Genomic DNA, 27952 nt, shown 5'->3' on the forward strand with positions numbered 1-27952 from the left:
CCCCTCTGCAAGGCAATATCATAATATGCTAGTATGTACCACATACTAGCACAATATGAGAGACTTGCCTTGAAATGAAGCCCTCCAGCGGGGCGCTGTCACCGCTGACAGGGCTTCCATCTTTACCAGGTCTTCCTTCCGGGTTCGCGGACTCAGGCTGTCTGACTGGCCAAGCCGCGATGACGTCACTCATGCGCATTTGCGCAGGAGTCTCAGCAGCAGCACACAACTCTGAAGCAGGTATGCCATTCCTTCATGCATGCACCGGTGTGGTCACCGGCTATAATAACCTTCTGAACAGTGCACGTTTAGGAGATATTCATTTTACCTACAGGTAAGCTTTATTATAAACTTATCTGTAGGTAAAAATAAAAAACGAGAGATTACTAACACTTTAAAGTGTTTGCTTGTTTTGAAAGACCAAAAAAGACTACTTACTTTTACAAATTGATGGAGGTGATCTCAGGCTAACTAAACATGCACTTTCATGCTGCACATTTTTACCTGCATGGAATACACAAGGAAGCAACCACGTGCATTTCCTTCAGACTGTTTTGTATAAAATTCATAATAGAGCTACATGCAAGACAACAGATGCAGCCACACAAATTTTTATATTTTCTAATGAATATAAAAACAAATCCTAAAGTATACAAGCTGTCATTGAGCACAAATAGCGTGGGTCATAACCTCTGGCTCATTTGCTGTCCATACAAGTAACAATTCCATATTTAAACTTTGATTTTCTGACAAACTTAAAAAATCAAAAATCAAATAAATAATACAATTGATTTGCAAAACCCCTGACTGAGCGTGGTATAAAATTCAATCACTTTCTATCAGATTGCTTGATGGCGTTCCTGGTATTGATTAATTTCTATTCAATAACATTTATTTTCTTCAAACCATTATTTTGTTACAGTGTGAATACAACTTTGCAGTGCAATTAAATTCATTAATGATCGGTATGTTACCTTAGTTTATTCATATTAGCAAGTGAAAGCTGAAAATTGCTATGGATACAAAAGTTGTAGTGTGTATGGCCTGCATTAGACTAGGCATAAAAGATCATTTAAACCTCATGGTACTGACAGATTTAAACCCCATCTTCTTGATAAATTAACCACCCTCCAATTTATCAGTTTTTTATTTGTCATATAAAATATCTTATGAAGCTCTTTTTTACTAACCTTACCTAAATCCGCTGCCTGTGCCCCTAGCTGGTGCTGCTTTTAGAAGTGACAACCAATGAATCCAGGACTGCAGACTATGCCCATACTGACTAGTTCCTTCTTTGGAAAACATGCTGTGCAGCCTGAGACGATCCCGCTATAGGTGAGTATTTTGGCTTTCTAGCTTATAGTTCTTTTTTGTTTTTGTTTTTTACACTAACCAAGTAAACAGTTGGGGTGGGGGGCTTAATGATCAAAGTTGAGCAATAACTATTTCTGGACATCTCATGTGAAACACACTGAAATCCATGTGCCTCAAAATAGACAAAAATGCATTCTCCGGCCAGAATAATATAAACCTTTATAGAAGCAGGCACATTGGATTTTTGGATCATTGTATCCGACCAACTGTAACGTATATATTATATTTACTTTGACATATTATTGAATATATGAGATTGAAGTCTGCAGAGAATCAGGACAAAGGTTTATGCACAAATAAATGAAAGAAGTTGGTAAATAACTGATGAAAAACCAGAAGCTACCAAAATCTTTACAAGTGCCATGGGACATACGCTTCAACGGACAATAAAAAAAAAAAAAAAAAAAAGGCTGTCAAATTATTATGGCTATTCTGTGATTTTCTAAACCTTTTATATTCTGCAGGGAAGAATAAAAAAAAGTTTAAAGGTAGCCATTCATACAGGCAGCTCTGTCATCATGCGAACAGATTTTTTTTGTTTTGTTTTTAAAGCTTTGGATATAATCTATAACTAACTAAAATAACACTGTAGTTAACCTTTAACAAAGAGAATCTTGTAGCTCCAGACAAATGCAAAGATGTCAGCATGGCTCACGAATAAAAAGGGGAGTAATCATTTGCAGTTTCCATCAAACAATGTTTTGTTTATGCAGTCAAAAAGATAGCCACAATTTTCTGTAAAGATTGCAAAGAACAAAACATGAAATAATGTTAATGATTGGCCAGTGAAAAGGAAAGCAAGAGGAAAAAAAAAAGATAAATCCGAATAGAGCTATTTATTAATCGATAAGAATAAATGACGGCAAACATGAATACAAGTTTCTTTACACCAGCAGAACAGAATAATGGACGATTCCGATCAAATAAGTCAATTATTGGCCTGTAGGCCTGAGTTATAGTGTGTCTAATGCCAGCCATACATGGTGCAAATTTATTTCCTGCAACCACAGACATTGTTGATGTGGGAATCCCTCTTGCCAAGCTATTGTATTCTTCCAGCAGGGGGGCGGGGAAAGCTGTCCCTGCCAGGAGAAGACAGTAACTATTGCTAGCGGTTATAGCAGCCCCTACCGATAATTGCAGGTAAAAAACGGCATGCTGGTTGTACCAAAGTTGATCAATCGATCAACTTGTTACATTCAGCCTGCCCATACAGGGCTCGAATCTCAGCCGGTTCCTGCTGAACTAGTCGAGATTCGAGTTGTATAGTTCCTGTCCCGCACCCGGAAACAAAATAAAGTCAGGCTCAGCGCTGCTCAGCCCTTCATGGGATGTATTCTATGAATTCTATCATTGGCTGAGGCGGGGGGGGGGGGGTGGGCGAATGACACTATGATTCATAGAATACAAAACTTCCTGTGAATATAAAGGCAATTAGGCATCCAGGACCACTTGACACAAATACAAATCAAGATTTAGAGAAATGTATCCAACATGCACAGCTGTTTCAGAATTATTAGCTCTTATAAGTGCAAAATAGGGTAAAACTTTCTAGGAAGTAGTGTTTGGGAAGCAAACAGTCATAATCGATGAAGCTACACCATTCCACCACTTGACATGTACATAGTGCCAATAGTGGCTCTAAAAAAGCACCCAGCAAGGATCTGCAGACAAACAACATACAGAGCTCACTGAAAGGTGTTTTCCTTCATAAGGCTTTACAGTAATAGGGGTTAGACCAGTGTTTCTCAACTCCAGTCCTCAAGGTGCCCCAACAGGTCATGTTTTAAGGCTCTCCATTATTTTGCACAGGTGACTTGATCAGTTTCACTGCCTAAATAATTACTGCAGCTGTTTCATCTGAGGGAAAACCTGAAAACGTGACCTGTTGGGGCGCCTTGAGGACTGGAGTTGAGAAACACTGGGTTAGACATTTAACTTTCCCTGAATGAGCATGACATCAGCCTACAGCTTTAAAAGCTGAGACTTTTACGAACTTGCATGTGATGAGCCTGGTCAACCTTTCAAGCAGTGCTGAGCAGGTCTAAGGTTTTCCTAGTTTCCCTTTTAAGTTAAATGGCAATCTAAAGATAGCTGCCACTTTTATGTATCTCAGTTACACGTAGGGTTAGGCACTAATAAATGGCAGCTTACCAGTCCTTAGATGTGTTGGCTGCATTAGTCATTTTTTTAGGTTTTTGTTCTTTATTTTCACTTAATCTTGCCAGTAATACACTTTCTCCCGTAGGGTGACGGAGTCATGCACTGAACTGTATCTATAGAGTTTTGTCACCCTTGGACAGGAAGTGTATTAGGAGTACAGAATACCTCCCCTTCCTATTTTCTCCACAACATTGGAGGGAGGTGGTCTGCAATCCACAAAGGTATACTGTGCAAGCCTGATAACGCTGTTTAAGATAACACTGTAGAAAACACGAGACAGCACTGGATTCCTGGCAAGAACATTGTGTAATTTTTGCATTAAGGAAGGGAAGTCCTAAAAGTCGCTCATTGCGGCAAAACCCTGTGAGGAGGGATATGACAGCCTCAGCCTGGACTCCAACCAGGCCAGGCCCCAATGCATATCACTTTGCCCCTCGGAGTTTAACCATGATCCCCATGATTAGGTTCTGGGGGCAGAGTTAAATTCATTTGGGGTGTGGCCTGGTTGGAGTCCAGGCTGAGGATGTCATACCCCTCCTCACAGAGTTTTGGCGCAATGTGCGACTTTTAGGAGTTTCTTTATCTACTAGATGTTTTGAGCTGGGGCGAGCTCTGTCCTTGTCGGCACTCCTAGCAGACTGCCATGCAAGAGGACCGGGTGGAGTCTTGAGCGGCACCTGTAATTTTTGTTGTGGGTCATGTAATTCTTGCAGCTATGGAACAGATATACCAAACGGCGCAGATCAAAAGAAAGCAAATGAGAGAAATTCAATGTTGGGGATTAAATAAAGTAATATGCTTATCACTGAAGAGCTGGGAGAAAGAATCCCATAGTACAATAATGGATCTGCCTTTGTAGACAAGTAGCATATATATTATCCCCAACATAATACTAAATTACAACTTGAGAGCTGAACATCTCTTATACCTAGCAGTTCAATTAAAATGTCTCTACCATCAGATATAATTTTCCATGTGAATTAATATGTAAGTGTAACATTTTAATACAATATCCAGAGATGACAACATTTTCCTTGAAAATGCCCCCCTTCTACTATTTTTTTCTAGAAGGAGCCACCTTTTTCGGGCATCATTCAAGAGATTAAAACAATTCTGAAAATCTAGGTGCCTGTGTATTTCTTGGTTGAGTTCACAAGTACTCGACACACATCAGCCCCCTTTTGCAGCCACTCACCATGTAACTTACTACAAGGGTACAATATTGTGGCCTGATCAGTGGGGAAGGGGAGACAAGAGTTTTCTTCTGCCTGCAATAGATTGATGACATCGGACATCATCAGAGTAGGAAATGTCACTTACCGGGAGCTTAAAGTGGTTGTAAAAGCACAAGGTTTTTTACTTTCATGAGTTCTATGTGCAGCGGCCCCCCCTAAGACTTACCTGAGCCCACTTTCGATCCAGTGATGTCCACGAGAGTCTTGCCTCTCTGGGGACTCCTACCCCAGGTTGGCTTTTGGCAGCAGTGGGACCCTGCCCCGCTGTTGTCAATCACAGCCAGTGAGCCAATCAGGGGACGGAGGGGGCAGGGCGGAATCACGGCTCTGTGTGCGGATGGACACACAGCCGCCTGTCAGAAGCGTGCCTTCTTTTGTGCACCCACAGCCAATTGCTTGCTGTGGGGGGGATGGGGAGCCAGGAGCGCCGGGGTGGGACCTGAGATGAGGAGGATCTGGGCTGCTCTGTGCAAAACCACTGCACAGAGCAGGTAAGTATAACGTGTTTGTTATTTAAATTTTTTTTTAAAACCAAGGCTTTACTATTGCTTTAAAGACTGCTTTTTAATAACAGAAGGTTTATCAGGAATTTATGCAGAAGTATTACAGTTATGGAAAAATTCACTTTAATAAGAAATAAAGGAGGAGATGTTGAAAGGATGTAAAGACATACTTCCTTTTTTTATATTCCTACAGAAAGTCATATAACATCATGCATCCATTTAACATCAGTAAAACATGCCAATATTAAAGCGTTTGTTAACCCAAAAAAACACACAAAAAAATGATTCTCCTCCCTTAAAGCATGTTATGCAACACAATGCTTGTGCTGTGTCATTTGGCCCTTGTACTTTGTCATTTCTATCACCTAAGAAACCCGGCTGATCTTGCCTGGCTATACCCTTTCTCCTGTAAGCTGACCACAATATATCAGGGATGCTGAGCCCTGACACAGTAGTCAGCGTACGTGCCTCTGTCAGCCGCAGGCCTGCTCTACTGTGTCTGTGTCTCCTCTGTCCTCCCTGCCTGTCTGTCCGTACTCAGCTGAGCACCGGGAGCCACACATATATAGGTACAATCTTGAAGATTTTTTACCTAATGCAGGCACAGGGACACTAAATATAATGGTACAGAGAGGATGGGGGGATTTAGTAGAAGTGGGTTAACAACCACTTTAAAGTAGAGTTTTAGGCAAAACATTTTTTTGCCATTTATTTGCATCTAGTGGCATATTAGGCATCCAGGGCCACTTGGTACAAATACAACCTAACATATAGAGACATTTATCCAACATGCACACAGCTGTTTCAGGATTATTAGCTCTTATAAGTGCAAGATAGTGTAAAACATTCTATGAAGTAGTATTTGGGAAGCAAACTGTTGTGATTGATGTAGCTATACCATTCCACCATTTTAACATTATACAGAGCTCCCTGAAAGGTATTTTTCTTCATGCTGCTTTACAGTAATAGGGGTTAGACATTTAACTTTCCCTGAATGAGCATGGCATCAACCTACAGCTGAGACATTTATGTACTTGCATTTGAAGAGCCTGGTCAACCTTTCAAGCAGTGCTGTGCAGGTCTAAGGTTTTCCTAGTTTCCCTTTTAAGATAAATGTCAATCTAGTGACAGCTGCCACTTTTACGCATCTCAGTTTCTATTAAAATTTCATGTGAAAGATATTTTCCTAGAAAGCCATGTGAGTCAGGCTTATACAGAGGAGCTAAAACACATGCCATATATTTTCACTGAATTTATCTTACGTTTGTCAAGACTGGAGAAATCAATGCAAGAGATTCAGCAGCAATAGGTGTGCATCATGCGGTTCCAACTGCATTAGAAAACAGGCCCTGTGCACTGCCCCGGGCAACCAGATTCCACGCAACAGGAAAATGATAGACTTCTATAGGCAATGCACATATTTTGTATAGGAATCACACTTATGGAAACAAAAAGATTTTCATGTACAATACACACTATCAGATTATCACAGAGAAACAAAAATAGGCTTTTAAAGTGCACATTTTTGTCATAGTATACAAACCAACTAAAAAAGTGCTCAGACTTTAGTACTGCAAATTTTCAGGTAAAGCTTGCAGTTATGACATCTGCAGTTAGCTCAGTATTTCTCAACTAATTCGTTTCAAAGTCCTGGTAACCTTAAAGCTGCAAAAAATCCAGAAGAACTGGGAGGACCTGTGTGCAAGAGCTCAGGTGTGTGCTGCGCGATGTGCATGCGACGCGAGTGCATTAGCATTAAGTCTAAACAGCCTATTTAACAGATTGCCTCAGCATCAACACTGACTGGTCTTCAGTGTGTTCCCTGTGTCCTAACCTGTGTGCTGAATATGTGTATGACCTATCAGGCCATGTTCTGCCCAATGCCCGGTGAGACATTCTGTAGGAATATTCTCTGGGTATCAGGGAATACCTGTTGGCCAGCTGGCTCAATGCACCTGTGTGCATCTTTGCTTGCAGCTTTGAGAATAGAATCATGGCTAGGCACTCACCTGAATGAAGTAGTGTATATGTTAGAGTGTGTGTGGACATGTGTGCACACCCAGGGTTAGCACTGACACCAAATGGACCTTTTTAAGGGATGGCTTGACTCAGTTTCAGTACAGACATGTCTTCAGTGTGTTTCCTATGTCCTGACCTGTGTGCTACATATGCTTCTCCAGTCTGACCTGGCTTACCCTGTCCTCACTTTGGATCCTGCTCTGTACTGCTGCTTAACCAGTTTCGGACATTGGCATTTTTTATCCATGGCCTCAATTCATCTAATGCCCGCTTGTTGTTACAGCTTTTGATTCTGCTCCATTTTCTCTCCCAGTGCCTGCTTTGGCCTTCTTGAAGACTTGGCTACGGATGTTTATGTGCATTTTTGCTGGTGTCACTGGAAGACTCTGCTGTCCTTTAACTTTCACTGGTTCACCCTGTGGACTTGGCTGAAATGAACTTTCATTGTTTTTTTTATAAAATAACGATCCTTACCCTGGAGTGTAATTCTACGTACACACGATCGGACATTCCGACAACAAAATCCATGGATTTTTTCCTACGGATGTTGGCTCAAATTTGTCTGTGCATACACACGGTCACACAAATCTTGTCGGAAATTCCGAACATCAAGAATGCAGTGACGTACAACACATACGACAAGCTAAGAAAAATGAAGTTCAATTGCCAGTGCAGCTCTTCTGCTTGATTCCGAGCATGCGTGGAACTTTGTGCGTCGGAATTGTGTACACACGATTGGAATTTACGACAACGGATTTTGTTGTCGGAAAATTTGAGAACCAGCTCTCAAATTTTGTGTGACGGAAATTCCAATGGAAAATGTCTGATGGAGCCTACGCACAGTGGAAATTTCCGACAAAAAGCTCCCATCGAACATTTTCTGTCGGAAAATTCGACCGTGTGTTCGGGGAATTATGCCCCGTACACACGGTTGGACATTGATCGGACATTCCGACAACAAACTCCTAGGATTTTTTCAGACGAATGTTGGCTCAAACTTGTCTTGCATACACACGGTCACACAAAGTTGGGGGAAAATCCGATCATTCTGAACGCGGTGACGTAAAACACGTACGTCGGGACTATAAATGGGGCAGTAGCCAATAGCTTTCATCTCTTTATTTATTCTGAGCATGCGTGGCACTTTGTGCTTCGGATTTTTGTACACACGATCGGAAATTCTGACAACGGATTTTGTTGTCGGAAAATTTTATAGCCTGCTCTCAAACTTTGTGTGTCAGAAAATCCGATGGAAAATGTGTGATGGAGCCTACACACGGTCAGGATTTCCGACAACAAGGTCCTATCACACATTTTCCATCTGAAAATCTGACCGTGTGTACGGGGCATTCGTTTGGTGAACAAAGCTACATATATTTATTAAAATGCACTTGTAGTTTAGTAATAGAATTATAGTTAACACAATTTGGTATTCAATAAAAGACCTCTCCTACTGCCAAAATCACTGATCTCTGCAGGGCTGAAGAGAAACTGGCAGCTGAAGAACCTGTAGAATCTGACACTTTCAGGAGTGTTGATTCCCCAGTGGCCTGCTGCATGATGTGGTTCCTTATGCTGGCCTCTACATCACCAAACGAGAGAACCCAGTAGTGATTTAGGGGTTGACAGATAGAACCACTGTGAGTGATGCCTATAATTCAACACTCCTGGAAGTGCTGGATTCTTCGGGATTTTCAGCCAGAGGTTTCCCTTCACTACAGCAGAGGTCAGCACTTTTATTAGAGTATTCCTTTCTATGTGTGCATCAAGTGCACCTGCAAAGAAATACAGTGACAGCTTTGTAACACAGCACCGGAGTGTGGCATGACTTTGGCCACATCAAAAACACAATTGTTTTGGCAATTTGGCATTGCGACATTGAAAACCAGTTTTGAAAATTTTGGTGGAGGCAAAATATGTAATTATGCTATGAAATTGTTTGGACACTCATCCCTAATTAGGATCCAAAAATCAGGGAATATGAAACTGTAATATTTACAGCACTAAACACACAGTGAGAAGAATGAATGAATGATTTGTAAAGCGCTGCAAACGCGAACTGAATCGCCTCAAGGTGAGAACAGCCAGGATGGTAACAAGTGGCACAGCTGTATGTTTTCTACTTGTCTGGATATGTGTAACCCTGTCTGTACAACTGCTTTACAACTACTGCACACAAGTTAGTCAGTCTTACGGTTCATGTTCCTGGGAACCAGACCTTGATGGAAGTCAAATTTGGTAAGCTTTTGTGTTGCTTTGACCTGCTTTCACTTACTTCTGAGGCTTATGATCTGCTTGTGAGTTGCTTTTGCATTCAACGTGACCTCTTTGGGGATGGAAAGCAGCCCAGACCCAAACAAATGCCCATGTACACGTTGACTACTAGAAGAGGCATATAGCTTCTTATTTAGGCTTTATTGTCTAATGTGCTCTATAAGTTGGTTTTCTCACAGTGAAATATGATTTGTGTCCATAACCAACTCCAAAGGCACTGCTTTATAATGAAAAGGCCAATTTTAGCAAATATTAGTTTACAATTATTCCTTTAATACTAAACAGAGAAGTGTTAAATGACATAATTTATTAACATAAATCATATATATTGTGCCACTGTATTTTTTTTTAAATCTTCTAAATACCTTGCTCCTGCAGCACAGTTGTGTGGTCACATGATCTTTCCCTGTTCTTCGGTATCTGTAGGGAAAGATCTTTGGAAGGGGGTTCTATTACTCAGCTGATGTATGTTACACTGTGAGTCTGTGTCTGCACAGTCCTCACTGGTGCTGTGCCGGTTATATGACTAAAGAAAATGTTTCCAAAGAGCAATTCAAATGAAATTATAAAATTCCAAATAACTGTTTTACAGCTCCAGATAAATTTGGATTGAACATGAAATGTGTATTTTTTTGTGCATTAATATGGTGAAGGATGAGTCGAAGATGATTGACACCAGCTTTTATTATGTTCAGATGGCACCTGCATCCAAGGTTCTTTTTTTACTTTACAGATATTAGCAATTACATTTGATATATTTAATACTGATTTATATTAAAATTAGGCTTTGAGTTTTTTAGTGAATGTAATCAATCAGTATACTATACTCCCCCACCCCATAGTGTTTAGTAATGAGAGGACATGGAGGAATAGGAGGGCACTGAGTATATGCCCACATGTGTGACTCTGTACTCATGTGGGCTGTACAGATAAAAAAAAAAAAGGAGGACACACAAGCTGGTCTATACAATCTCAACCTGCAGTGGGGACACAGAGAGGACGGGAGAGACAGCTGAAGGCAGGATCAACCAGGTATATTTCACTCTACACAAAACTAATGCTTTAGGGATAGGCAACCTTCAAGAGGTGGAGATCAACCTGTACAACATCAGAAAAAAAATCAAAGATCACCGTTCACAGGCTCTTGTTGTTTGCGAGATAACCTAGCAAGGTGTTCAGAAGTTTTGTTGTGCTTTCAGAAAGCACACCAAACCCGCAGGATAGAATAGTGTATTGCTAAAGCACAGCTAACCCACTGTTACAGGTGCTGTTGTGCCCATAAGGTCGCTATTGTGCATCTATATCGGCACAAGAGCATCTATTTGGGCACATTAGCAGTTATATGGACACACTAGCATCTTTATGCTGTTGTGCCCAGATAACTGCTATTGTGCCCAAATAACTGTGCCCATCTAGCTGCTATTGTGTATCTATATAAGCACAATAGCACCTATATGGGCTTAAAAGCATCTTTATGGGCACAATAGCAACTTTATGCTGTTGTGCCCACATATCTGATATTGTGCATCTATATGGGCACAATAGATTCTATGTGGGCACAATAGCATAACTGTTATTATGCCCATAAAGCTGCTATTGTGCATCTATATGGGCACAACAGCATATATACAAGCACAACAGAAACCATATGGTCACAATAATATAAAGATGTTTTGGGCCCATAAAATGCTATTGTGTCCAGTATCCTTAACCACATCAACACTGGGCACTTTCACTCCCTTCCTTCTCAGACCAATTTTCAGCTTTCAGCACTCTCGCAATTTCAATGACAATTGCGCGGTCATGCTACACTGTACCCAAATTAATTTTTTATCATTTTGTTCGCACAAATAGAGCTTTCTTTTGGTAGTATTTATTCACAACTCCGTTTTTTATTTTTTGCGATATAAGCGAAAAAAGAGCGGAAGTTTGGGAAAAAAAAACAATATTTTCTTAAAATTTAAGCCAAAATGTATTCTGCTACATGTTTTTGGTAAAAAAATCTCTGTTAAGTGTATAATAATTGGTTTGTGTGATCACGCAAATTTTTTTTTTTTTTTTGTGTGATGTACGCAAATGATCATGTACAGATGTGCGCAGGTGATCACGGACATATGTGTGCAGATAAACATTGGGACATGTGATTTTAGTGGGACATATGTGGGGGACAGGTGTTTTTATTATTTGGGGACATGTGTTTTGGGGACATTGTGTGGGGACATGTGTGTTTTACATTGTGTGGTGACACTAGGTTGGTGATCAGTGAGTAAAAAGCTGTAAAAAACAGCTCATACTCACTGATCACCAGCCGGCTGCAGCAATCCCCTCTCCTCTCCTTACCAACAAATTCTGTGTGAGGAGAAGAGAGCCAATTGCCTAGCAATTGGCTCTGTGTTTACATCACATGACGGCTGTGATTGGCCAATCACAGAGCCCTCGTGCCGATCGGAGATGCACCGTGTCCTTGTGACACGAGCACATCGGGATTGCGCCGATGCGCGTGCATGCGCGATCCCCCTTCTTCTGAGGGACATTCCTGAATGTCCACTCAGAAGGAGAGAGCGCCCACCTGGCTGCTTATGTACATTGGCCGGGTGGGAAGTAGTTAAGCCCAGTGACACCGACCTTGCATTTAGTAGTGCTGCTTCATGCTGTGAATCCCGCGACTACAAGGAATAAGAGGTGGAGTGCTGTTGATATCACTTTGCCTGACATTTCTGCTGGAACTTTAGAAGAGGCATCAGCTTATGCAGCTGGTCGATGCCTCCGCGGAACTGCTGCAGCCAAGGCATTGCTCCCTCCATGGCTGGTGATACGTGCCTGCAAGTAGTTCACATTCTTCCCGGTGCACTTCATGCATGGCATGCGACCGTTGGTCGGCAAGCCCAGGCGATCTACAAGTCATCTAGCCGCGATCGACTGGTAGATCGCGGTCCATGGGTTGCCGACGCTGGGATTTAGTGGCTTTGTGAGTATGAACTAATGGGTGAAACCTTGTGAGCTGCCCAAACTATAAGCTACCGTAGACTAAAAACTGCACTTCCCAGGCTTCCCCACAGTGTGAAAAAAACTATAGTATATATACTGTGCCGCACTACTAATACTCATCAATTAATAAAACCTGTGCTATTAAAACAATAAAGATATAATGCATAACATAAGAAAGTGTCTTGCAATAAAAGTTAAATATACTATAAAGTGCTCATGCTCCGTGAATCACACACAGTCCATAATGATATAAAGATGATAAACAAAGTCCATAAAAATGAAAATGAATAAAGTGATAAAGTGTCTTCATGTAATGTGCACTCCTCCCCCATCAGTTGTACCCTCACCTTAAGGGCTTAGAAAGTAAGCTTATAGTTGTTATCAGCAGTTAGCCGGGATCATCCTTATGTCTCCTATTAGTATACTGGCTGCTGTATGCTGATGCTCCACACTGGTCACCTCCTGCTCCTGATAATAACCCAGCTTTAAAAGGATACCAGTATCTCCTGGTCACTTCCACCAAGCCTCCTCACATATGCCACATAGGGAAAATGATAGAGGCATACAATAGTGTGATACCGTCTGAGAAATGTTTAATCTTTAAAAAACACTTAATTTACATTCAACTCGCATTTGCATAATAAAAACATTACTTGTAAAGTGCTGTAGTGATGCGGTAGTGAGGGGGGATAGGGTCACCTGAATCCCAGATCTGCAGCCCCTGTTTCATAGTGCTGCTTCATGCTGTGAATCCCGCAACTACAAGGAATAAGTGGTGGAGTTCTGTTGATATCACTTTGACTGACATTCCTGCTGGAACTTTAGAAGGGGCATCAGCTCATGCGGCTGGTCGATGTCTCCGTGGAACTGCTGCAGCCAAGGCTTTGCTCCCTCCATGGCTGGTGATACATGCCTGCAAGTAGTTCACAGGCTTCCCGGTGCACTTCATGCATGGCATGCGATCGCTGGTCGGCAAGCCCAGGCGATCTACAAGTCATCTAGCCGCAACTGATTGGTAGATCGCGGTGCATGGGTTGCCGACCCAGGCTTTAGTGGCTTTGTGAGTATGAATACTTTGTTATATAGCATGTAATAAGAGGTTTTCATAGTCTGGGTTTAATAACACTTTAAAGATGTAAGAGGGGATGGTATAAAGCTGACCTTAGGGTAGTAAAAATAATCAGGGTTGGCACTGCCAGTGTAGGGATGTTCAATAGCAATATTAGGGAGCTGGAGGCAGGGTATTGACACAGAGTGCAGGATTGGAAATATTTTTCACTCTTCTTATGTCATTTAACCATACAGCACAGCAGGCGTGTAAAGGAGGTGGTCAAAAGGGTATGTCCACAATATAAAAACATAAAACAAATTCCAAAATGTGTTTTAACATAGATCTAAACTGACCATTAGGTCATCTACAAGTCATCTAGCCGCAACTGACTGGTAGATCGCGGTGCATGGGTTGCCGACCCAGGCTTTAGTGGCTTTGTGAGTATGAATACTTTGTTATATAGCATGTAATAAGAGGTTTTCATAGTCTGGGTTTAATAACACTTTAAAGATGTAAGAGGGGATGGTATAAAGCTGACCTTAGGGTAGTAAAAATAATCAGGGTTGGCACTGCCAGTGTAGGGATGTTCAATAGCAATATTAGGGAGCTGGAGGCAGGGTATTGACACAGAGTGCAGGATTGGAAATATTTTTCACTCTTCTTATGTCATTTAACCATACAGCACAGCAGGCGTGTAAAGGAGGTGGTCAAAAGGGTATGTCCACAATATAAAAACATAAAACAAATTCCAAAATGTGTTTTAACATAGATCTAAACTGACCATTAGGTCATCTACAAGTCATCTAGCCGCAACTGACTGGTAGATCGCGGTGCATGGGTTGCCGACCCAGGCTTTAGTGGCTTTGTGAGTATGAATACTTTGTTATATAGCATGTAATAAGAGGTTTTCATAGTCTGGGTTTAATAACACTTTAAAGATGTAAGAGGGGATGGTATAAAGCTGACCTTAGGGTAGTAAAAATAATCAGGGTTGGCACTGCCAGTGTAGGGATGTTCAATAGCAATATTAGGGAGCTGGAGGCAGGGTATTGACACAGAGTGCAGGATTGGAAATATTTTTCACTCTTCTTATGTCATTTAACCATACAGCACAGCAGGCGTGTAAAGGAGGTGGTCAAAAGGGTATGTCCACAATATAAAAACATAAAACAAATTCCAAAATGTGTTTTAACATAGATCTAAACTGACCATTAGGTCATCTACAAGTCATCTAGCCGCAACTGACTGGTAGATCGCGGTGCATGGGTTGCCGACCCAGGCTTTAGTGGCTTTGTGAGTATGAATACTTTGTTATATAGCATGTAATAAGAGGTTTTCATAGTCTGGGTTTAATAACACTTTAAAGATGTAAGAGGGGATGGTATAAAGCTGACCTTAGGGTAGTAAAAATAATCAGGGTTGGCACTGCCAGTGTAGGGATGTTCAATAGCAATATTAGGGAGCTGGAGGCAGGGTATTGACACAGAGTGCAGGATTGGAAATATTTTTCACTCTTCTTATGTCATTTAACCATACAGCACAGCAGGCGTGTAAAGGAGGTGGTCAAAAGGGTATGTCCACAATATAAAAACATAAAACAAATTCCAAAATGTGTTTTAACATAGATCTAAACTGACCATTAGGTCATCTACAAGTCATCTAGCCGCAACTGACTGGTAGATCGCGGTGCATGGGTTGCCGACCCAGGCTTTAGTGGCTTTGTGAGTATGAATACTTTGTTATATAGCATGTAATAAGAGGTTTTCATAGTCTGGGTTTAATAACACTTTAAAGATGTAAGAGGGGATGGTATAAAGCTGACCTTAGGGTAGTAAAAATAATCAGGGTTGGCACTGCCAGTGTAGGGATGTTCAATAGCAATATTAGGGAGCTGGAGGCAGGGTATTGACACAGAGTGCAGGATTGGAAATATTTTTCACTCTTCTTATGTCATTTAACCATACAGCACAGCAGGCGTGTAAAGGAGGTGGTCAAAAGGGTATGTCCACAATATAAAAACATAAAACAAATTCCAAAATGTGTTTTAACATAGATCTAAACTGACCATTAGGTCATCTACAAGTCATCTAGCCGCAACTGACTGGTAGATCGCGGTGCATGGGTTGCCGACCCAGGCTTTAGTGGCTTTGTGAGTATGAATACTTTGTTATATAGCATGTAATAAGAGGTTTTCATAGTCTGGGTTTAATAACACTTTAAAGATGTAAGAGGGGATGGTATAAAGCTGACCTTAGGGTAGTAAAAATAATCAGGGTTGGCACTGCCAGTGTAGGGATGTTCAATAGCAATATTAGGGAGCTGGAGGCAGGGTATTGACACAGAGTGCAGGATTGGAAATATTTTTCACTCTTCTTATGTCATTTAACCATACAGCACAGCAGGCGTGTAAAGGAGGTGGTCAAAAGGGTATGTCCACAATATAAAAACATAAAACAAATTCCAAAATGTGTTTTAACATAGATCTAAACTGACCATTAGGTCATCTACAAGTCATCTAGCCGCAACTGACTGGTAGATCGCGGTGCATGGGTTGCCGACCCAGGCTTTAGTGGCTTTGCGAGTATGAATACTTTGTTATATAGCATGTAATAAGAGGTTTTCATAGTCTGGGTTTAATAACACTTTAAAGATGTAAGAGGGGATGGTATAAAGCTGACCTTAGGGTAGTAAAAATAATCAGGGTTGGCACTGCCAGTGTAGGGATGTTCAATAGCAATATTAGGGAGCTGGAGGCAGGGTATTGACACAGAGTGCAGGATTGGAAATATTTTTCACTCTTCTTATGTCATTTAACCATACAGCACAGCAGGCGTGTAAAGGAGGTGGTCAAAAGGGTATGTCCACAATATAAAAACATAAAACAAATTCCAAAATGTGTTTTAACATAGATCTAAACTGACCATTAGGTTACTAAAAAACTATGTAATTATCAAACAAGTGCCATGTTTTTCTCGTAGAATAATATTTTCCTTTTTTTTCTCATCTTTTCTTTCATCTTACTATTGCTGATCTCCTGTAATCTTTTTTAGCTATCGCCTGTCTACATGCACTTATGTCACTGTTGGCTGCATATCATTGCTTTGGGCTGGCTTCTCAAAGTGAAATAGGTGGATCATGCCTATACGATGTGTGTTGCCGCAGCCACGTGTCATCCCAACCAAAAGTACGTCGATAGGGTGACAAATTTTAAAAACAAGTTTTGAAGTTACTTCAACATGATAAAGCTTATATTACATTTTAGTGTTTTAGAAAAAGTCTACTTTAACTGTGTATTAGGGTTTTGGCTAGTATAGCCCTTTAAATGGTATGAAGCTAAAATGACCCTCTTATTATAATTACACGCATCAGAGCAACTGACAAATTTGTGCTACAGACCACAACCTCTTGTGATGAGCGAGTTATATTAACACGAGACACAGGCAGGTCTGGATTCTGTAATAATGGCAACTTTTAAATTGCTTTTCCACACTCTTGAAGCAAGCATCTCTTAAATACGTCACTGCTTTACACCACACAAAATACAACACAATTACTGTGCCCTGAACACAACATTCAATAAAAGCAAAGGACATATAGACAAAGATGTTGCAACTTCTTTAAAATCATAAATGCATTTATATTCAGTCCAGAATTACATATTAACATCTTTTGCAAGAACTTTAAAAATATAAAAGACAGTTGTTTTAATGCCCTTACTATGAAGAATAGTAAAAATCACAAGCATCAAGTCACAGGTATAAAAAAAAAAAACATGATATATTCAATAAGAGGTCATGTTAAGTTCTTACTAAGTCATTTTAATACAGCTTGCGCATTTTTCTTGATTGCTGTGCCCTATTCCCCTATATATCATACTAATATGTAAATGTTCCATCTGTATTCTCAGACAGTGTAACTGATGTCCATGCTGAATTACTGCAGCAACTATAAGTACTACTACGGCCATTGTGGGACCTTTGGTGCCAAAATAAGTCATTATCTCAAAGTTTTCTGAAGTGTCCCTAACATCTAAACACTAACGTTTCCACCGACACTTCCAGATCAGTTTCCTGCGCCCCCCACAGTCAGCCAATTCACAAAGTGCAGTGCGATTTGCGCATGCACAGTAGGAAACCAGATGTGAAGCCACAAGACTTCACTGCCAGTTACCCTTAGCCAAGATGGAGGCACCAGCACCTGAGAGCCGATTCAAGAATTGGCTCGGGTGAGGACACCGCTGGATGTCTGGACAGGTAAGTGCCCTAATAGTAAAAGTTAGCAGCTACAGTACAGGCAGTCCCCGAGTTACGAACACCCGAGTTACAAAAGACTACTACTTACGAATGGCCTCAAATGCTGGCCACCTGTGCTCCACGTGGGTCCTGGATACCTTTCGAGCACCTCCGAACACATCCCACACTGCCGTACTACGCCCCAGATAACATAACAAGCGCCCGGAACATCCCACATCCATGCACAGGCGGCAGTTACACCTATGAACGCAGTGTCCCAACCGGTAGTTACACTTACAAATGCAGTGTTGCGACTTACGAACAACTTCGACTTACGAACAAATCTATAGTCCCTATTGTGTTCGTAACTCGGGGACTGCCTGTATTTGTAGCTGGTAACTCTTATTTTTTCTGCGGGGGGGGGGGGCGCATCCTAGTCCTAATACATAGTCAGACTCAACTCTTAACCTCTTGCCAGGACTTGTGCCGAGATCGGCAAACTGCAATATTTACATACTAGGAACAAGCAGTAAAAGCACTTGAAAAAAGCCCTTGTTCATCTCTGATCTATGAACAATGTGAAAAAATACATTGTCAAAGTTCACAACACAGTCATTGAAATCTTGGGTGTTTTCCTTTGAGCTTGTTCACACCAGATGAGCCGCAGCTATGTTGGCAGCTCTACTGGCAGTGTACATTCTACAGAACACTGCGAACAGGCAGGCAATTTTATTTTTATTAATGTATAAGGAAACAACAATAATACTAGTGAAAAAATATAAGTAGAAAGGCTGCTATACTTAAAATTACGCAAACGTACAATCAGTGAAGTACATCTACCACTCTCAAAGTACAGCGCTATAAATGCTTGGATAAACTAGCACACATTATTTGGGGTTTGTGTGCGGTTCCAGCTGCATGTAAGGGTCTTTTATTTATTTTCTTTGAACTGGAAGCTTTTGTAACTTTTATTACCTTGGGACAGTGATAGCACAGAGGTGTGTACAGAATTGACACGTTTAAAACTCTTTTACCTCTTATTCACACATACATGGGTCACAGGTGCACTTTAAACTAAGCCATAACCTAACCCCCAACAATAAATTAACCACTTCTGTATTACACTTAACCCACACAAGGTGCACTGGCACCTACAGCATGGGACTGCATGAAAATCTCAGCTCCTGGATGCCAAACCATTGGTAAGGTAACATTAACCCAGAGAGGAGGGTAGCAGGGGAGACATTTTTGAAGACCACCACAACAGCATTGATGTTCTTAATACAAACCCACCACAAACACAAAGATAAAAAATACCATATGCCTTTTTTATGTATGAATACAAAGATTATTGGTTTAATAAACTGTAAGGCCACTACATCTAAAACTATAAACACCACTGGTTTACCATTATATCTAAAACAAGCGACTGAGCCGAGTAGATTTTGAGTCCTCTGGCAGTGACCGGCCCCCAGCCCCCCCGTTTTACTTACCTGAGCCCCATACTTCCCTCGGCGGAGACGCACTTTCCCTCTCTGCACGGGGTCCCGGTTCTTAATTGGATAGATTGATAGCAGCGCAGCCATTGGCTCCCGCTGCTGTCAATCAAATCCAATGATGGGGACGCTGGAGGGGGAGGACGAGTCCGGCATTTGTGTCTATGGACGCCGATTGCTGGACTCGGGAGCGCGCTCGCAAGGTAGACCCCCAGGAGAGTACTTCTCCTAGGGGGATATCTGAGGCGGGGAGGAGCTACCAGTGCCGCCGGGGGACCCCAGAAGAGGATGATTGAGGGCACGCTGTGAAAAACGAGCTGCACATTGGAGGTAAGTATGACATGTTTGTTATTTTAAATTAAAAAAAACGCAGGCTTACAATCACTGTAAGATCTCACCAAATCATGCATTCCATTTTCACAATAATTGATGCTTAAAGTGATACTACAGGTTCATTTTTTTTCTAATAAAAATAACAAACATGTTATGCTTGCCTCCTCTGTGAAATGGTTTTGCACAGAGCAGCTCAGATCCTCCTCTTCTTAGGTCCCTCTTTGGTGCTCCTGGCCCCTCCATTCTGTCGAGTGCCCCCAGCAGCAAGAGCCATAGAGCCATGGTTCGGCCCCACCCCCTTGCTCTCCTGATTGGCTAACTGACTTTGATTGACAGCAGCAGAAGCCAATGGCACTGCTGCTGTGTCTCAGCCAATCAGGAGGGGAGTCCTGGATGGCCGAGGCACTCCTGTACATAGCTGGATAGAGATGGGCTCAGGTAAGTATTGGGGGGCTGCTACACACCGAAGGTTTTTTATCTTATTGGTTTAAGATAAAGAAAACCTTCTGCCTTTACAACCACTTTAACCCTTGCATTGCCAGGCCATGTGCTCCACTTTTAAAGCCTCAAGGCTTTTCACCTTAATGCATTTCTATGAAAAACCTTCCTTCTGTGCTGCAGCTCCCCTCCCCCTTTTTCTTACCTGAGCCCGATCCGATCCAGTGATGGGCACGAGCGCAGTGGTTCTAGCCGCTGTCTCTCTCCTTATTGGACATATTGAGAGCCACTGACTTCCGCTGCTTTCAGTCAAATGACACAGCAGCTGGACTCAGGAGCGAGCCCACACGGGTGTCTCCAGGGAAAGCTGCTTTCTGTGGGGGCACCCGATGAAGAGGAGGGGCCTGGAGCGCCGGCAGTGAACCCCAGAAGAAGAGGGCTGCTCTGTGCAAAACGACTTCTCAGATAAGATAAGTAGAGGCATGTTTGTTATTTTTATTTTAAAAAAACAAGGGTTTACAACCTCTTTAAACTCAGATGACCAGGCCATTTTTGCAATTTTTCCATTGTTTTTTTATTTTTCCCTCACAGCTTTCAGAGTTTGTGAAAGACCCCAAAACCATACATTTACTGAAAGCACAGGACCAGTAGAATAAAAGGAAAATGCTACTGATTTCTTTTGGCCCTGTGATATTTGCACAATTGTTTATCCAAACTAAGTTTTTACTAAAAATACACTAAAATCAATATTAGTGGAAACACACTTGTCAAAATTAAAAATTTCAATTAAATATAAAGTTAAACCTGTATTGCGTTAATAAATAACAAATATTTGTAAATGTTAAATTGCACCTTTTTGTGATATGGTGAAAACTGAAGGTATGCAATAGTATGGAAATAAAAATAATTTACTCTAAAAATCTGGAGGTTTTCATTTTTTCTGTACAGCTTTCCGAGTTTGTAAAAGACCCCCTAAACCACATATTTTCTGAAAGCACATGATTTGTAGAATAAAAAAAATGTTCTACTGATTTTTTTTTAGGCCCCGTAACAACTGCACAAATGTTCTCAAAATCGCCATTTTCCCTAAAAATTCACTACACTCATTAGTACTGCACACAACATAACTTAAAGGGCCGTAAACCGTAAAGGGCCGTGTATACCTGCATGGGGATGCACAGGTGTTCCGTGGATCCCGTGCAGGGAGTCCCATTTACGGTATGTTAATTTGGATGCAACGGCTGCACAGGCATAGCCGCTGCTCCCATTCTGAAATCCATGTGGGTGTAGGTCACGACCCTGAACGCAGGCAGTGTGAGCTCAGGGACATGCACCCAGGCCCATATGGATGTCAAATTGAGAGCAACGGCTGTATTTGTACAGTTACAACATCCCAAATGACATCAATGAAGACTGCAAGCACAGGGATGCATGGAACAACTGTGCATCCCTGTACAGGTAAACATGGACTTGCAGGGGTGTATGCTGTGTATGCCCTGAGTGAACAAGGCCTTACTGTGTTTTTTAATTTTTAATTCATGAATTTAATTACACTTTCTTAGATTTTTTTGGGGGGGGGTGCTTTGGTGAGATATCAGAGGACAGACCCCTGATGTCTCTTTTTTGAGACAGAAAAAAAGACTGAAGACAGTCCCTTTCTCTGCAGCCTAATTACCCTAAATGCTCAATTATCAGTAAAAACAGGTTTACCAAGCCCCATCCCAAACCTCACTCCACCCCCCCCCCCAATCTCCATCCTGACAGCTTCCTCAGGTGCCAAAGCAGCAGCTGCAGGTGGGGAAGGAGGGAACTTCCAGCAAGCAGTGGGAGTGGGTTGTCACAGTGGTGGGGGGGGACATATTGTGGTGCCTTCTAAACCCCATGCAGCACCTGAAGCAGGCAGGAGAGGCAGAGGAGGAAAGCTGGTGGCACCAGGGGATCGGGTTTGCATATTCTGTGAGGAGGCATGCTGTGTGTATGTCTGTTGCTTGAAAACTAACTGTAAAACATGAAAAGCCTGTTTTTTGTATAAACACCTGCATGCTGGCCACACCACTAATTTGCCACTCTAAAGCCCATCAATTGCTGCATATTGTTTATTAGGTTATGCACAGTCTTTTAGAATGCTAGTAACATCCCTGCCCAGGTCTACAGGGCCAATTAAATAAGAAGTATAGGTTACTTTTTATTGACATTATATCCCTAGCTCTATTTCCTGTTATCCCTCTCAGACAGCTCACAGAACTTCACAACTATCTATAGTCAGAAGATATCTGAATTTGAGAGTGACAACCTGTGCAATAATCTTTGTGGCTTGACTACTCTGTATGTAAAATTACTATTACCAGTACTGAACCTGAAATATTTAAAATGTATGTAACTCTGGATTCTTTTTTCTGGATTACTGGACAGGAAGTCAGCCATGTGTTGAAAAATACCAAGAAATTTGAATACCCTGTATGCTTTCTCCCTATACTTTATCAAATAACTGCGTGGATTTTGTTTTACAATAACACATAAGCTAGCTAAGGAAATGCTCATGTCTTTAACATATAATATAAATTAGAAAAATAGCAAAATATTAGAGGGTAATTTGGTTGTTTACCATGCATTATTTTCATAAAAAAGAAATGAACCAATTCCTCATTTTTGGCACTAGTAAAATAATGGAAAATAATACAGTAAGTCCCCTACTTACGAATGAGTTCTGCTCCCGAAGCCCGTTTGCAAGTCCAACTTGTTTGCAAGTCCAACAAACATCGGTGCTTGCAGACAAAGCCTGCGAGCACTGATCAGTGTGGTCTGGCAGGCCAAATCCCCGTCAGAACACAATAGCACAGCAGGGGAGATCGCTGCACCAACATTGCTTGTGTTGGTACAGTGATCGGTCTGGTTTTTCTTCTTCAGCCTGCTGGGTCGAATAAAAAAAAAAAACTGTGCAAACACGTTCTCATCTTTGAAAGTTTGTTAGTTGAACGTTCGTATGTAGGAGACTTACTGTACAGCAAATAACATGATTACAGAACATATGCTAGACAATTAATGTTATGATGTGTTTTGTAATTTGTCCTGAAATTATTTTATGTTATGTAAATAGAAACAAAAGGATTAGAAGAAGAAAACTTAGTTAACAGAATGAATATCACAAATAACAAACCTAAGTAATGATACTGCAATATTTCCTTTTGTCCAACTCAACAGATTCTAAAGAGCGGAGTGTTCAAACAAGATGACTTGAGTCTGGGCATCTGGAGGGGACTGTTTAAGTGGTCTAATCAAGTCAATTTCAGGACCCGGCAAAGGGTTTAGAGGTGAAATCCGTAAAGGATCTGTTATCTGGTACCTTCCAGACTGATAACAGCTATAATATTCTAGCACACTGTCTACCTGACTTTCAGGAGTTCTGAGTTTTCTCTTCAGATGAATTACTTTAAATGTTAGAACTATAACAGCCACACAAGAAAGTAAGAAAAATATGAGTAAAATATAAAAAGAATGGTTCAGGCTTTGGGCGTTATGTTGGCAAATCACAATGGGTTTAAGGGACACTGTAACTATGTCTGGTGGCAGAAAACTTTCTCTGTCCTTGGTTAAATTTACTGGTGGAAGAGGCAGCATATCTTCAGGTGACTGCTCATCGGTGCTCTGTGTTGTGTTACTCTGAGTATCATTGCTATTGAATCCAGGAGATGCTGATCCAGCAGAAAATAGCAAATCCATACTTTGAGAACTAAAAACTGGTTCATATGTGGCACTTTTCATATGGCTGTACATGACTTCAGTTGTAGCCTGAGAACCCTTTTTGGATGAAGTATCTGTAGTAGTAAAAACACAATTCTTAAACTCAGAAACTCTCACATTACCCAGTGGTCGTTTCTGCAGTTGTGGTGGAGTCTCACAATGAATGCTAAATTTATATGATGAAGATAATAGAAAATTTCTGAGACCCAACAAATTGCACCCACAGTGCCAAGGATTATAACTTGCCGATAAATAGTTTAAAGAGATCAAAGGCTGAAGCACTTTAGGCTGCAGAGATGTCAATTTATTAGATGCAAGGTTGAGAACTTTTAGAGATGGCCCCATTTCTTCAAATGTATCATCCGCAATAGAGGCTATGTAATTAAGATCCAGCTGAAGGTTTACCAAATGATTCAGGTGAGAGAGAGTTTTCGAATCAAGGGTCCATAGCCCATTTCGACTTAAGCTTAGTTGTTTAAGATTACCAAGTCCACTAAAAGCCCTGCCACTGATGGTTTTAATATTGGCACTATCTAAACACAAATATTGTAATGAGTCAAGACCTTGGAAGGCAAAACCGTGTATTGATCCAAGCTGGTTATTTGACAGTGAAAGTTTTTTGAGACCTTTAAGTAATCCCAGAGCATTGGAAGGTACTTGAATCAAATAGTTGCTGTCAAGGTATAGAAGTTCAAGGTTGTCTAAGTGACGCCATGCTGTGTCAGATATCCGTGAGATATTGTTGTTGGATAAATTTAGAGTGTGTAGCTTAACCATCCCAAAGAATATATCACTGCCGAGAACACGAAGTTTGTTGTTCTGAAGATACAGATATCGGACTGCTTTCAACTGGTGAAATAACCCTTGAGGAAGGACATCAATTTGATTTTGTTGAAGATGTAAATAGTGGAGACTGAAGAGACCATCAAATAATCCAGCATCCAAGCGCTGAATGTAGTTACTGTTGAGATACAAGTAGTAGAGTTTTTTTAGGGAAGTGAGGGCTTTAGGATGGATGTATACAATTCCTGAATTGTTCAAATAAAGGACAGCGAGCTCTGTATGTTCTGTTAGCTCATTAGGAAGTATATTGGTAAGATTATTGCCACTTAAATAAAGGAGAGTCATTGTTTTTGGAAAGTTTCTGGGTATAGCAGCTAGGCCCAAGCTGCGGCAACTAACCTGCTTCTCCGTGCAGCTCTGGCAAATAGTGGGACAGCAAAAGACCAGCTTCTGCAAAAGTATCAGAAAGACATAGCTACACAAAGAGACTTGCAGTGGGGTGAGGATGTTTTCTGATCCATATACGCACCTTTGTTTGCTGCTCATAATTGCTTTGGCTAGCAAAAAGCAAAACAAACAGTTATAAGAAGTACACAACTTACGAAAAAAAAAAAAATCCTTTCATGCTCTGTTACCTGTGAAAAATATTATTCTGTCCCTGTTTTAACAATTATACTTCCTAAAAAGCAGCTTTATCATACTACTGGTATTATTGATACACAATATATGAATCCTTTCAAATATTTTGGTCAATTCCATATGTTTTTTCCACAAGAATAAGACTAAAAAAAATCATCTAATATGCAGAATATGCATGATTTAATGTGTGATAAAAACTGGAAAAAAGTGAGTTCCAATATACAGATGGTTGCCTTAAAAAATCATTATATTTATATTGCAATCTCAGCACATAGAATGAGCTGTGCCAGACAGCTCTCAATCCTGGCTACATATCTGTAGTCTGCACGACCAGTTTTCTTATCGTGTGACAACTGAAACAGTGGTCACATGATCGCCAATCCTTCTTGCCTCCCCCACGCCAATAAATCTTTGCTTTATGGCTGGATGCCCTAACCATTTAAGTAACGTTTGGCTTGAATAAACAGCTTGTTTTGATAAGGAAACTGAATGTCTCGTCTCTAGAGTCTAATCCCCCACAATAGTTTAAAATCATATATGTATATAAGGGCAGCCATCATTGCTCATTACATGCTCAGACTTTGCTTTTTGCATTGCAGTATTGTTAGTACTACAAAATGGTACTGCTTTTTAGTACTTCTACTCACACTGTCAGTCTCTGAGTAAGCCAACTTGTTACAAATAATGAATTCTATGTGTGATATTTTAACAGCTATTTCATTCTAAAGCTAAAAAACTTCCGAAAAGTCTAAGAAATTCTGTATCTAACACAGTACCAAACATACAGAGGAGCATACAATTGAAATCAAATTTACTTCAAGGTAAGCATTACAATAATAACTTAAGATGTGCTCACTATACATACACTACACTCTCAAAGTTTATTAAAAAACTATATTTAAGTTAAATGCAGCTCCTACATTAACTTGAAAATGTAAAGAACAACTAAGGGTGAGAACCTCTGTCAGGTTCTTATTACTGTGCCTTCCCTGAGATTGTTCCCTCCCTTGCTTTCCCAATGTCCGCAAACAAAGTTAGAAAATAAAAGACTTGACAGAGGTTCAAACTCTTACACATGCTGCTAAAAACACTTCATTTTATTACTGGCTGTGTCCCTGTTGGGGTCTAATAACAGTTTTTGAACACAGTATGAATAGATTGTTACTGTTAGGCATGCAGCACCAGGGGCAGATAATAAAATACTTGGAGAGGTGTAATAAATAAATGGAACATAAAAAAATGAATGCAATTCATTCTACCATGTTACCTGCAGCTTTTGCAAAACGTATATTTAAGTAGCATCACTTTTAAACTGATTAGCCTATTACTTTCTTCCTTTCTGTACTTCCAACTTAGTTTACATTAAATCCCTTTATTTTATCTGAGGCCAAAAAAAACCCATACATTTTTAATGTCAGACAAAGAAATAACTAAATTATCTAATATTATAGAATAAAATAAACAACCACATCTTGCCAAATAACGCTACGAGAAAGGGGCTGCTATTGATGCAGTTAATTACTTTGTACAGAAACTATATTTTAAGAATCCTGTGCATTCTTGATATTTCTGTCCTAATTTCTATATTATTTACACATGTGCAGTATTTTTATCTTCTTTGGTAATCCATACAGTATGTAATTTAAGGTTTTTTTTTTTTTTTTTAAATCTAATATAAATACATTAATTTTAGATATAATGCTACTACTAATACCACAAAGATTTCAGAAGTCAGTGAACTTTAGATTTTCAGTGAGCATTGTTGCAGTAATTTTGCACACTGAGTTAGAGGTTATGCAATTTGCACTAAGCACAATGAATAGCAAAGATCTTTCCAACTGCAGAAACTATTGGATGTACTTTTAGAAAGTTTTTTGCCTACCCTTGCACCATCTATCTTACAAACCCGAACTTCAAACACACCATGCCAAATAAGAAAAAAACAACAAGTTGTCTTACCCCAAGGAGGATTGTCATTTTAGAAGTAAACTTCCAATTTGTTTTTTGTTCATACCGCCTGGAAGCAAATGAGTTTAGTGTCTAGCTCGAGATCTTTTTTTTTTCCAAACACTGAATTGTTATGCAGGAAATGCCTAACTCCCCCCATTGGTTCATGGAACCGGATAGGATGTAAAAGGTTACCATGGACACAGGAAGTAGTATGCAGGAAGTCTTCCCATCCTTTTTACAGAACTTTGTTAAAGGAAAAAAAAAAAAACCTAACTTGTATAACTGTGGTTATGTTTAACTGCAGTGAGTGCACTGTTATTCAATTGGTAGAATCAAGTAAAATGGTGAAAAATAAATAAATAATAAATGTCTAGAAAAATTGGGAGGTATGGATGGGTTTTGATTGCCAGACAAGCAACCACATTACTTCTCCATACCTTTTCCCCTGCATTCTTTCTCTGAGCATTTCTAAAATGTACACACATGCTCATATCTTGTGGCACACTTTGACATGGGTTAGCAAAGTCTAATTTTGGTTCTCTCTGTTTGTACTGCAGTGGGGTGGTGCCTTAAGCGCTTCAGCCCCGGAATATTCTACCCTCTTCCTGACCAGAGCAATTTTTACAATTTGGCTATGCGTCGCTTTAACTGACAATTGCACGGTCGTTCAACGCTGTACCCAAACAAAATTCGTGTCCTTTTTCCCCCACAAATAGAGCTTTCTTTTGGTGGT

The 27952-nt window shown here is 40.5% G+C and overlaps 2 protein-coding genes across 2 annotated transcripts in view; both read right to left on the reverse strand.

The window, feature by feature from the left end:
• Positions 1 to 27952, reverse strand: part of IPO11 (importin 11) — a 677548-nt gene that overhangs the window by 180608 nt on the left and 468988 nt on the right. The window lies entirely within an intron of this gene.
• LRRC70 (leucine rich repeat containing 70) lies at positions 17221 to 27650 on the reverse strand. Its single transcript, XM_073623598.1, has 2 exons — positions 27229 to 27650; positions 17221 to 25187 (listed from the first exon to the last, which is right to left on the reverse strand). The coding sequence occupies exon 2, from the start codon at positions 25174 to 25176 to the stop codon at positions 23311 to 23313; it is 1866 nt and encodes a 621-aa protein (XP_073479699.1). The 5' UTR covers positions 25177 to 25187; positions 27229 to 27650; the 3' UTR covers positions 17221 to 23310.

Source organism: Aquarana catesbeiana, linkage group LG01 (genome assembly GCF_042186555.1).
Source record: "Aquarana catesbeiana isolate 2022-GZ linkage group LG01, ASM4218655v1, whole genome shotgun sequence".
NCBI lineage: Eukaryota > Metazoa > Chordata > Amphibia > Anura > Ranidae > Aquarana > Aquarana catesbeiana.

What these genes read in the sequence shown, in the direction of transcription:
- LRRC70 (XM_073623598.1), bottom strand. Translation starts at nt 25,176, where the DNA reads ATGAGCAGCAAACAAAGGTGCGTATATGGATCAGAAAACATCCTCACC.